The sequence below is a fragment of the Petromyzon marinus genome, chromosome 10 (assembly GCF_048934315.1).
Source record: "Petromyzon marinus isolate PM22_M1 ecotype Great Lakes invasive population chromosome 10, UKy_Petmar_22M1.pri1.0, whole genome shotgun sequence".
Classification (NCBI taxonomy): domain Eukaryota; kingdom Metazoa; phylum Chordata; class Hyperoartia; order Petromyzontiformes; family Petromyzontidae; genus Petromyzon; species Petromyzon marinus.
The window spans coordinates 2,217,058-2,229,562 of record NC_133676.1 but is presented as its reverse complement, the minus strand read 5'-3'; the positions used below and the strand labels follow the sequence as shown (position 1 = coordinate 2,229,562).

Genomic DNA, 12,505 nt, shown 5'->3' with positions numbered 1-12,505 from the left:
AGTCCCTGAATAAATAATCAATATCCTCTTACGTGTAATGCGGGAATTGCGTAATAGCAGGATGGACAGGGCTGGGCCGCGATTGGCTTCGATCAGATGGGCAGCAATGCGCTGGGCTCTGCGCCTTCCAATGGACATGCGCAAGTAGGCACAAGACTAACAGTGGGTTCCAAGCCACGCAGTGCAATGAGAGGAATGTCGCATGCATGCGGAGCTCTGGTATTTTAATTTAAATCTAAATATAATCCTTAATTGTAATGCAACATAATTCACATATATACTATTTATAATAGATATTATTAAAGTTAATACAGTGGTTATTTCCAGCTTGTGTTACACATAGACAGGGGCGGAGCCAGAGGGGGTGACAGGGTAGACAATTGTCACCCCCGAAAAAAAAATAAAAAATCGAAAATCTGAAACATTCTGCGTATAAGTGTACGACACTCGGTCTGGCGGACTCCGTGCTACTGCATTGTCAGAGTGTGTCGCCAACCGATGCAGTGGGTATAGCCGATTTCTCATTCAATCATTCTTGAAATTAAAATTTGTTGAATGTCACCCCAGGCTGAAAATCCTGGCTCTGCCCCTGCACATAGACATGATATTAACTTGCTAATCTCCCTAATCTCTCTGCCTAATCTCTCCCATCAACATAGTGATAATCTCCCATTAACACTGCTGTTGAGCGCATACACGGGGGTGACGGAAGCTCATTTCATGCTAATCTCTCTCCCTAATCTCCCCCATTAACACAACTGACGTGCTTGCGTGCGGGGATGGAATTCCTTTCCAGCTCACCACATATTTAACCTCTTGTTGTTGTAACAGCTCTCTCGCTGTGTTTCTTCCTGGTTCAGCAGTTCCACTGCTGGATTCTTTTTTCCGCCTGAGGACGACCGCTTGTGTTGCGATCGAAACGTCGTGATATATTATTTTTTTACATTATGAGACCTCCTTTGCCAGAAACAAGATATAGGAATAGGTTTTACCCTTTTAACTGCTTGTGTTGTGGTTTTTGCAAACATAATGCCTTGAATAAAGGTGTCAGTTTTTGTGCCAGTTAAAAGGGTAAAACCTATTCCTATATTATTTTTTATTTTATTTTTCTACCTACGTGACTTTACCGAAAGAACCAAAGAGTATGGTTGTTTATAATTAAAGGCATATTTCTCATTGCGCTGACTATTGCACAATGCAGTTTCCTTATTACACACGGTCTTTGTCCTGGAGGAAAATTCCTCCGTTCAAAATTCCCGCACGGTTCAAAATTCCTGAGCGAGAACACGCAGTGCGCGTCGCTCCCCCGTTTCTCAGAGCCGCGTGTTCAACCAGTGAGAGTCGCTTACACTCCGTGGCGCTGAGCCAATCAGTGCCCCAGCCTCGGCCCGCCAGGCCTGAACGCTTCCCACGGAACGTGTGTTTACGGAAAATGGTGGTTGATCTTACGCAAGATAACTTTTTTGTATTTTTTTCATGTCATCATTAAAAGTTATTATTTTTATTTAAGAAATGCTTTAATATAATTATCATGTGTGCAGTATCAGTATTAAGGCGATCACCGATACCGCTGATAGGTAAAAAAATAGCGCTGTCGGTAATACATCTCCATTGTACCTATGTTATGACATCATATCGCGTTGTCTCGTATCGCCCTCCGCTTACCGAGAATGCATCCTGAACGCTATTAGAGGCATGCCTGTAATAGCGAATGATATTTGATATGTAAACTGTTAAAATTTACAACGCGGAAGTATGATCCTTTCTGAGAGAGCAAGGACACAGGGTGCTGTATCTGTGGGCTGAATGAGGTGTGTGATTGTGTGTAATTTCGTCGCTGGCCCTGTCGGTGCGTTCATAAATGGGTGCTGCTGCGACTCAACACTGTCTCCTGGAGCTCTGCGTAGAATGGTCTCTTTGCACACCGGTGGGCTAAAGTAGTGAACTATTTGTCCTTTGTAAACGTGACACATTTTTTTACTGTTTGGCCGTGTCGGGTGGTGGAGGGTTACGACACATTTATAAATAACGCGATCTAAACCAAAAACCTTTATTATGAATAATATTGGTCGCGAAAGCCTAAGTGTTAAAATGTCTCAGAGAGTGGAATCGCCTTACAAAATAGAGAAATATGACGCAGTCGAGGCAAAATGCAATGCAAGAGTAATATTGAACTTTAATATTTGATTTCACGATAACCACCACTGTGATCTCAACAAGTTCGAGGCCAGAAGTGTGAGACACAGTGCGAATGGTTTCCAAATCCAACGTAAAATATCAATAACATTTATATGATAATGACTCACATCGCTCAGGTTGTAGCTGTTGACCTTGGCCTGCAACATCTCTGGAGTGTCAGGCATGACGTGAATGCTGACCTTGTCCTGCTCCCAGGCTTCCTTGTACAAGCGCTGTCAGTGCAGATACATTTGGGAGTTAGATTTCCTTTTACTCGCATGATTATTGCATGTAGGAGCATTTCAGAAATTATATCAAGTCAAGCACAGCACTCACGTTGTTGATCTGGTCAGCGTTGATCTTGCACTGCTGCATGACGGGAGAGTCGGTGATGCTGGTGAAGCCTACAGTGTCTGGATGCTGCCGGTATTTCCTCTCGCTCAGGATGTCTCCTGCTCTCTGAGCCTTCACATTGTCCAGGGACCCAACCGAAATCCAGCCACATCCCCGGATCCAATCCAGGTCTGCCTTGTACAGTGTCTAGTGTGACATCATAACCAGAATTATGTGGTGCTAGACACTGAGGAAAACATAATAGATGAGTAAACAGGAACATAAAACAAGATCTTACATCGCTCTGCAGCTCGTTGGCCATCTTGGCGTGGGCGACGCTGGTCTGGTCCGGCAGACACGTCCAGTCGTGCAGCCTCTGCCTATAGTTGGCGTCACTGACCATGTCCTGGCACTTCTTGGCCATGACGAGGTTCAGCATGTCCAAAGGCATGTGGTAGTTTGTCTTACTCTTTTCAAAATCCTTCTTGTACGCACGATCGCTTTGCATTTTAGCAACGCGCATGGAGTGGACCAACTTGGGATCGTCTTCCAGGCTTTGGAAGCCCACGTGGTGTCCCTTTGCCTTCTCAAAGGCCTCCTTGTACTTGACCTGCAAAAGAAAGAGGCACGCGTCCTTCAGCCTGCGGCCACAGGGTGGCTGTGAAGGCAGGGGCGGTGCGGCGATGTGAGCTCACGTCACTGGCGATCGCCCTGCACGCCTTGGCCGCTCGGATGGGGATGGCGTCTGCTCGCACGTCACAGCCTAGAGCACGCTGCTCCTCCAGTCCTTTTTTGTAGCAAACCTGAAACAAACGATTCCTGTGATGTAGCTAAGCCGCAGGCTACTCCATTCACGTGCAGAGAGAAATGTGATGTCATCAGTTAGGACCAATAGAGAAGGCGACCTATGTCTGGTTATTTCGATCCATCCATTTGCTCAACATTTGTCTACATACGATCAGTTAAGCAGGATATACATATTTTATTTGCTCATAAACTGCGTGTGATCGCGGACTGTATGGACCACTTACATCGCTCAGGTTGTAGGAGTTGACCTTGGCCTGCAGCAGCTGTGGAGTGTCGGGCATGACGTGAATGCTGATCTTGTCTTGCTCCCAGGCTTTCTTGTACAAGCGCTGTCAGTGCATAAATATTATAGAGTTAGATTGCTCTTTCCTTGCATGAGTATTGCATACTGGAATCACTTACAGTCTCAGCCCAAGTGCAGCACTATTGCACTCACATTATTGATCTGGTCGGCGTTGAGCTTATATTGCTGCATGACGAGTGAGTCACTGATGCTGGTGAAGCCTACAGTATCTGGGTGCTGCCGGTATTTCTTCTCGCTCAGGATGTCTCCTGCTTTCTGAACCTTCACATTGTCCAGGGACCCAACCGGAATCCAGCCACACCCCCGGATCCAATCCAAGTCTGACTTGTACAGCGTCTAGGGTGACATAACCAGAATGCCGCATTGTTAGATAACTGAGGAAAACATAATAGATGAGTAAACAGGAACATAAAACAAGATCTTACATCACTCTGCAGCTCGTTGGCCATCTTGGCGTGGGCGACGCTGGTCTGGTCCGGCAGACACGTCCAGTCGTGCAGCCTCTGCCTGTAGTTGGCGTCACTGACCATGTCCTGGCACTTCTTGGCCATGACGAGGTTCAGCATGTCCAAAGGCATGTGGTAGTTTGTCTTACTCTTTTCAAAATCCTTCTTGTACGCACGATCGCTTTGCATTTTAGCAACGCGTATGGAGTGGACCAGCTTGGGATCGTCTTCCAGGCTTTGGAAGCCCACGTGGTGTCCCTTTGCCTTCTCAAAGGCCTCCTTGTACTTGACCTGAAAGTAATACAAACGTATTCAAAATCGCTCAAGAAAATAGTGTTATTGTGTTTGATACATTAATCCACGAACATTAGTTCCCATGAGTTTCTCTCACATCACTGGCAATGTTCCTGGAGGCCTTTGCAGCTTTAATGGAGATGGCATCCAGCCTCAGGTCATATCCATTTGCTCTCATCTGCTCCAGGTCATGCTTGTAGTATATCTGTACAAAAGACAAATGATCATGAGGAAAATTTACATTAATTTATACGTGTATAAAAATAAAATAAACCCATGTCTCTATCACCGATGGTACTCACATCACTCAGGTTGTAGGTGTTGACCTTGGCCTGCAGCAGCTGTGGAGTGTCGGGCATGACGTGAATGCTGACCTTGTCCTGCTCCCAGGCTTCCTTGTACAAGCGCTGTCGGTGCAGATACATTATACAGTCAGATCGCCTTTCACTGACTTACGTATTGAATGCTGTGAACACTTAGATATTCAGCCCAAACACAGCACTGATGAACTCACGTCGTTGATCTGGTCGGCGTTGAGCTTGCACTGCTGCATGACGGGCGAGTCGGTCACACTGGTGAAGCCTACGGTGTCTGGGTGCTGCCGGTATTTCTTCTCGCTCAGGATGTCCCCTGCTCTTTGAACCTTCTTTACATCCAGGGATTCGGTGGGAATCCATCCACACCCTCGGATCCATTCCAAGTCTGACTTGTACAGCGACTGTGCAAAGACAAAACATTGTTTCATGAATCCACTGTGACTCGCCTCTGGTGATGATTCTCAGTGATACGCACGAAGCCGGTGGGAATGCACACTCACGTCGCTCTGCAGGTCGTAGGCCTTGCGGGCGTGCTGTCCCGTCATGTAGTCGGGTGGCAGCACGTAGCTGTGCAGCCGCGTCTTGTAGTCCACGTTGCTGGCCATAGCCTGGGCCTTCTTGGCCTCCACGACCTGCAGCATGTCCAGCGGCGTGTGGTAGCTGGTCTTGCCCTTCTCATAGCCCTTCTTGTACTCGCGTTCACTTTGCATTTTGGCCACGCGCATCGAGTGAACCATCTTGGGGTCGTCCTGCAGGCTTTGGGCCCCAATGTGCTTGCCCTTGTCTGCCTCGTACTCCTTCTTGTACTTGCGCTGTCCAAAGTCAGGTGACAAAATGACAACATTATTGGCATTTATTTTTAAGTACTGTACATCTTATTTCACTCGATATTTGGACAGTGACGTGACCCAGCAATTGCACGTTTGCCGCTTGTGGAAGATGTTCACAGTTTGAATCTGGCAAACCGTCCTAGCTAATGCTGTATTGACCGTAAAATGTGCCTTAGATTGCATTTTTGAGATCACGTGACGTCATTCGAAAAGAGCAGGACATTGCTTGCCAATGTCATGGTCCAATTTTGAAAAATCACCCGCGAATGAATCAATAGAATTTATACATAGAAATCATTGCCTCCTACTGGTTGACATATTTCCACTTGCAGGCCGGTGCTGTCACCTTTTGCTACACAGGGTCAGCTGCCACTGGGGGTGTCCTTTTGAATGTTTGAGAGGAGATGTTATGTATGACACTTTGAGTGGCTGAGGCTTTTCAAATTGGCGTATGCATAGCTATCTAACAGCGATGGGGTACCAGTATTTTATAAGGTCGGCCATCACCAACACTCACGTCACTCATGATGTTGACGGAGCGTTTGGCGGCTGTGATGGACAGCGCATCCAGTGGAAGCTCAAAATCCTTGTCCTTGGTCTTCTCCCAGGCCATCTTGTAGCAAACCTAGCGACACGACTAAAGTTTTAAACTAGCCACAGAGTTGCAAGGGGAAACTCAAACTTAAACCACAACAGTCCCACAAAATAAATAACACAGGTTCGAGTAGCCTTGCAATATGTATGTTAAACTTATTTCGCATCGTACGTAGCCAACCGTGCTAATCAGAGTTGCCATCATGCACTGTCCTTATCAGGCAGGAAGACTTCAATGCAGAGTTCTATTGGTAGCAGTAACCTCACACATGCCCCTGCCTCCAAGTGTCAACGTGTGGCACCACAATAAGGGGATCACCTTGGTCCATATCTGGTTACACTAGCCAACCTCTGCACCACTATCAAGATGCCCTTATGCACTACATTATTCGAAGCTCCAATGCACATTCCTAGATGCATTTGATCAGTGTGTCAAATATTTTTGTTACATAACCATGAAGTGTTTGTGTTAATGTTTTCTGGCTGTGTTAAGACAATTTGTTTACATTTCTTCTCATATTTTGTAAACATCTTCTTCTCTATTGCCTCTTTAGTGATTTTTCTTTGCAGAATTTGCCAAAAAAAGTTTATATATTTTTTTTGAAGTGCACCCCACCTTCTACTCTGCCTCATTCACAATGGTATAACATTATTGTAAACATTAATCTCGATTGTTCGATTTAAATGCTTTTGAAATGTGGCACAATAGAAGTAGAAACACTCAAATTATTTATAAAGTCCAAATTTGCTATAGGCTTCAACAATAACGTGCAGCCAATATTGAATCTGACCAGTGGGAGACTGGCGGGCACTTGATTGACCCTGTAACCTTGTGTGTACACTAGTCTCTTGAGTGACCTTGTGACCTTGTGTGTACACTAGTCTCTTGAGTGACCTTGTGACCTTGTGTGTACACTAGTCTCTTGAGTGACCTTGTGTGTACACTAGTCTCTTGAGTGACCTTGTGACCTTGTGTGTACACTAGTCTCTTGAGTGACCTTGTGTGTACACTAGTCTCTTGAGTGACCTTGTGACCTTGTGTGTACACTAGTCTCTTGAGTGACCTTGTGACCTTGTGTGTACACTAGTCTCTTGAGTGACCTTGTGACCTTGTGTGTACATTAGTCTCTTGAGTGACCTTGTAACCTTGTGTGTACACTAGTCTCTTGAGTGACCTTGTGACCTTGTCTGTACATTAGTCTCTTGAGTGACCTTGTGTGTACATTAGTCTCTTGAGTGACCTTGTGACCTTGTGTGTACACTAGTCTCTTGAGTGACCTGATATGCACACCAGCCACAAGGCTGAAGGAGGCCTGTTGCACACCTGCCCAGTGAGATTTGCTTGTCGTGTTTTACAGATATTAAAAATGTGTTGCTATCCACCTGGAGCCCCTCGTCTCTTCATTTTGAATCTGCAACATTAACATTGTGTACTTAACCGTCTTGATATGACCCAGGTCGCCCTTAATAAACAGGCAATGTTGTTTCATCTCAATGCTTTCATTTCATATCCTGGTTAAATATGGCATACTACTACTACTACGAGCGGCTCACAATAGGAAGGTTGTAAGTTCAAATCCTGGTTGGGGGTTGACTCAACCCATCATGTTTCTGGGGTCAATTAAATTATCACCACTTTGTAGGGAAGTCAACAGTGGTTGTCCTATGGATAGACTCGCCCCCACAATAGGAATGCGAAATTTTCACCACTGGCTTAAGGCTGTAAAGAGATTAACACTACCTCAATTGAGCAGGAAATTACTGTGACTACTCCTACATGAGTGGTGACCGTGGCGTGCTGTGCTCACAGGCATGCGATGAGGACACAGGCGTTAAAGCAACTGTGCGTCTCAACTTACGTCGCTGGAGTTAAAGGCATTGACGCGTGCCTGTAGCAGCTGCGGTGCATCTGGAGGCAGCGTGTATGAGTGTTTGGCCTCCTCACCATCAGCCCTGTACACCAACTACAGACGCACGACAGTCACAAACCAGCCGGTCCTGTGCAGCATCTGGACTTGCATCACGTGTGAACGTGGAGAGCGGCGAATTGGGTGTGCAGCCACACTGCACTCGGCCCAGGTTCAACAGAGTTACCCCTCAACATCAAAACTTGTCTCAACCTCCATGGCAAAATCAAAGATATCATCCAACAAATTTTTTTTGTTCTGAAGAAGGATCACTTCCAGATAAGTTAGTCTATAATGTATTGTCATTCACAGGGCAATGGTTGTTAATTTAAATGCATGCTAATTTACTGAAGCGTCACTTCAAGATCATGTTAAACTCACATCGCTCAGCTGTTCGGCATTGACTTTAGCTTGGAGCATTTCGGGCGAATCGCTGATGCTGGTGAAGCCTACAGTATCTGGGTGCTGCCGGTATTTCTTCTCACTCAGGATGTCTCCTGCTTTCTGAGCCTTCACATTGTCCAAGGACCCAACCGGAATCCAGCCACATCCCCGGATCCAATCCAGGTCTGCCTTATACAGTGTCTAGGGTGACATAAACCAGAATTATGTGTTACTAGACATTGAGGAAAACATAATAGATGAGTAAATAGGAACATAAAACAAGATCTTACATCGCTCTGCAGCTCGTTGGCCATCTTGGCGTGAGCGACGCTGGTCTGGTCCGGCAGACACGTCCAGTCGTGCAGCCTCTGCCTGTAGTTGGTGTCACTGACCATGTCCTGGCACTTCTTGGCCATGACGAGGTTCAGCATGTCCAAAGGCATGTGGTAGTTTGTTTTACTCTTTTCAAAATTCTTCTTGTACGCACGATCGCTTTGCATTTTAGCAACGCGCATGGAGTGGACCAACTTGGGATCGTCTTCCAGGCTTTGGAAGCCCACGTGGTGTCCCTTTGCCTTCTCAAAGGCCTCCTTGTACTTGACCTGCAAAAGAAAGAGGCACGCGTCCTTCAGCCTGCGGCCACAGGGTGGCTGTGAAGGCAGGGGCGGTGCGGCGATGTGAGCTCACGTCACTGGCGATCGCCCTGCACGCCTTGGCCGCTCGGATGGGGATGGCGTCTGCTCGCACGTCACAGCCTAGAGCACGCTGCTCCTCCAGTCCTTTTTTGTAGCAAACCTGAAACAAACGATTCCTGTGATGTAGCAAAGCCGCAGGCTACTTACCTTGTCATCATGTTCGTAATGTTCTTAATGGTGCACACATGTTTTCAGCTGCAACAAGGCTCACATCACTGAGGTTGTACGCGTTGGCTTTGGCCTGTAACAGCTGCGGCGTATCGGGCATCATACTGATTTCAGTCTTTGAATCCTCCCATGCCTTCCTGTACGCACGCTACAAACACACCACAAAATCAGCACACTACATTTGTCAGAAATTGTGCAAAAAATTTGATATTTTTAACCAGCAAAATGTTAATGAGCCTAAACCTAAGCCCCGTGTCACTTTTGGCATAAGCAATGCACTCACGTCGTTGATCTGGTCGGCATTGAGCTTGCACTGCTGCATGACGGGCGAGTCGGTCACACTGGTGAAGCCTACGGTGTCTGGGTGCTGCCGGTATTTCTTCTCGCTCAGGATGTCCCCTGCTCTTTGAACCTTCTTTACATCCAGGGATTCGGTGGGAATCCATCCACACCCTCGGATCCATTCCAAGTCTGACTTGTACAGCGACTGTGCAAAGACAAAACATTGTTTCATGAATCCACTGTGACTCACCTCTGGTGATGATTCTCAGTGATACGCACGAAGCCGGTGGGAATGCACACTCACGTCGCTCTGCAGGTCGTAGGCCTTGCGGGCGTGCTGTCCCGTCATGTAGTCGGGTGGCAGCACGTAGCTGTGCAGCCGCGTCTTGTAGTCCACGTCGCTGGCCATGGCCTGGGCCTTCTTGGCCTCCACGACCTGCAGCATGTCCATCGGCGTGTGGTAGCTGGTCTTGCCCTTCTCATAGCCCTTCTTGTACTCGCGCTGACTCTGCATCTTGGCCACACGCATTGAGTGGACCATCTTGGGGTCATCCTGTAGGCTCTGGGCCCCGATGTGCTTGCCCTTGTCTGCCTCGTACTCCTTCTTGTACTTGTGCTGCACCACAGTCACCACGGCCACAACCACTGTGAGATGTCTGAAGATAACCGGGCCACCTTTGCTTTCTGGTTCTTAATGCGCTGCAATTGTTTGCGTGGTTGCTGTGTGTGGGCGCTTGCTACTCACATCGCTCACGATGTTGCTGGAAGCTCTTGCAGCACGGAAAGGAATGGCATCAGCCTTCAGGTCATAACCCGTGGCCTTGTTTTCTTCATAGTCAAATTGGTAGCATTTCTGGTGAGAAAGCATTGCAATACCGACTCCAATCAAAGATTCATCTTCTTTGGTTCTTTCGGTAAAGTCACGTAGAATGAGAATAAAATAATAAATTGATAAAATAAAATAACACAATAATATTCTCACGACGTTTCGGCCACAACACAAGCGGCCTTCATCAGGTGAAGGGGGGCGAGACTGTCTGGTAGGACAGCGCTGGAGTGAGAGAGCCACGTTCAGATCACGGCTTTTAAGCTGTGTGAGAGGAACAAAGAGCCTTGACACAGGAATTAGCATAAAATTTAGCATTGAAATGGCTGAATGATTAGCTTGTGACTGGTCACAGAAATAGCTATGTTAAAAGTTAAAGCATACACATCCGCAGAGGCACCCATTGTTAAAAGGAATTAGCATAGAATTTAGCATTGAAATAGCTAAGTTAAGGCATACACATCCGCAGAGGCACCCCTTGACAATGGGATTAGCATAGAATTTAGCATTGAAATGGCTGAGTGATTCGCTTGTAACTGCTACAGAAATAGCTACGTTGAAGTCAGAGCATACACATTCACCGAGGCACTTAGTACAAATCAAACAGGAGAATTTAGCATTGAAATAACTAGGCGAATTTAGCATTGAAATAACTGGGTGATTTGCTAGTGACTGGTCACAGAAATGACTACACATCTGAGCTATTCACAGTACTATATAGTGAACCAATAAAAACTAAAATATAAATTACCTTCATGTTATCAATAAACTCTATATTCTCCAATCAGCTAAGCTACCAACCATAAGTCGTTATATATCACAATGCTATATGGCGAAAAAATGGGTGGATTCTTACCCTCAAATTTCCGTACCACGGATAGCTATGGGCCCCGTTCAGACGGACGAGTTCGTCCATGGTCGGAACAGAGGAGGGGGAGAGAGACAGCTGCGAGGCCCTAGTATGCTCCATGTTGTAAACCATACCATTAACCGTGGTGTGAGAGGTATTAAGAGGCAATGCTGGCGAAAGAGCTGCGGTCTGAAGGACATCGTAAAATTACAATTAATTAAGAACAGAAATGATTTAACACATCTTTCCAGTGGTTACTAAGCCTGAATCCATCTTCTCGGTTGAAATTGTCTCTGTGCTTGTATATGTGAATGGCCTCATGAACGAATCTCTCATGGTAGCCGGTTGGTTTGCAAAGAACCTCCGTCTTGGAGAAGTCAATGTCATGTGAGCCCACTGAATTGTAACAGTGGTCTGCCACGGCAGAGGAGTTCGTCTTACCGTGTTTCAAGTCTGCTTTATGTTCGCGGATGCGGTCCGAGATATGTCTTTTGGTTTCTCCAATGTAGCTACTACCACAGAGGCACTTTAGTTTGTAAACGCCTGGGTACTGTATGTCTGGAAGAGCATCTTTTACAGATGGAACTAAATCACGGATTTTGTGTACTGTGTTGAATCGGACCTGGATCTTGTGTTTATTCAGGATTTTGGAGATCTTTTTAGTGACCCCTGCAATGTAGGGTAAGGTGATGGTTTTGAGTGGCTCCACAAGAGGATCCTTCTTCATGACTGGAGTGATGGCTTTGCGGATTGTGTAGTCGGAGTAGCCATTAGCCCTGAGAGCCTGGTGTACGTGCTTGAGTTCACTGGTAATGTGTTCCTGGTCGGAAATGCATTGGGCTCTATGGTATAGAGTCTTGATGAGGCAGTTCTTCTGGGATGGATGGTGGTGGGAATCCGGTTTCAAGTAAGCATCTGTATGGGTAGCTTTCCTGTAGACAGAGTGGCTCATTGAACCATCATGTCTCCTTTTAATTAAGACATCCAGAAAGGGTAGTTTGCCATCTTTTTCGACCTCCATGGTAAATCTGATGGCTGGGTGTATGGAATTGATGTGGTCGCGGAATTGGTCTAGAGCAGGCTGGCCATGTGGCCAGATGACAAAGGTGTCATCAACGTACCTCTTCCATAAGGTCGGGCGTAGAGTGGCAGTCTGGATGGCGTCAGTTTCAAATTTTTCCATGAATACGTTGGCTACAACCGGAGATAGGGGGGAGCCCATTGGGGTGCCCTCAGTTTGTTTGTAGAAAGTTCCATTCCAGGTGAAGTATGTGTTGGTTAAGCAATGTC

At 46.4% G+C, this 12,505-nt stretch overlaps 1 protein-coding gene across 7 annotated transcripts in view; it reads right to left on the bottom strand.

Moving 5' to 3' along the window:
• Nucleotides 1–12,505, bottom strand: part of LOC116941121 (nebulin-like) — a 97,938-nt gene that overhangs the window by 63,899 nt on the left and 21,534 nt on the right. For 6 of the 7 annotated variants that reach the window (XM_032951810.2, XM_032951817.2, XM_032951812.1 and 3 more), the window contains 20 exons: nt 10,285–10,392; nt 9,844–10,155; nt 9,541–9,744; nt 9,301–9,405; nt 9,082–9,189; nt 8,685–8,996; nt 8,392–8,595; nt 7,963–8,067; nt 6,027–6,134; nt 5,180–5,491; nt 4,877–5,080; nt 4,665–4,769; nt 4,460–4,567; nt 4,048–4,359; nt 3,755–3,958; nt 3,543–3,647; nt 3,207–3,314; nt 2,810–3,121; nt 2,515–2,718; nt 2,307–2,411 (listed from right to left, as the gene is read on the bottom strand). In XM_032951810.2, the coding sequence (XP_032807701.1) occupies nt 2,307–2,411; nt 2,515–2,718; nt 2,810–3,121; nt 3,207–3,314; nt 3,543–3,647; nt 3,755–3,958; nt 4,048–4,359; nt 4,460–4,567; nt 4,665–4,769; nt 4,877–5,080; nt 5,180–5,491; nt 6,027–6,134; nt 7,963–8,067; nt 8,392–8,595; nt 8,685–8,996; nt 9,082–9,189; nt 9,301–9,405; nt 9,541–9,744; nt 9,844–10,155; nt 10,285–10,392 (3,645 nt within the window). The remainder of the gene's footprint in view (nt 1–2,306; nt 2,412–2,514; nt 2,719–2,809; nt 3,122–3,206; nt 3,315–3,542; nt 3,648–3,754; nt 3,959–4,047; nt 4,360–4,459; nt 4,568–4,664; nt 4,770–4,876; nt 5,081–5,179; nt 5,492–6,026; nt 6,135–7,962; nt 8,068–8,391; nt 8,596–8,684; nt 8,997–9,081; nt 9,190–9,300; nt 9,406–9,540; nt 9,745–9,843; nt 10,156–10,284; nt 10,393–12,505) is intronic. The other variant, XM_032951834.2, reaches the window with a different exon arrangement.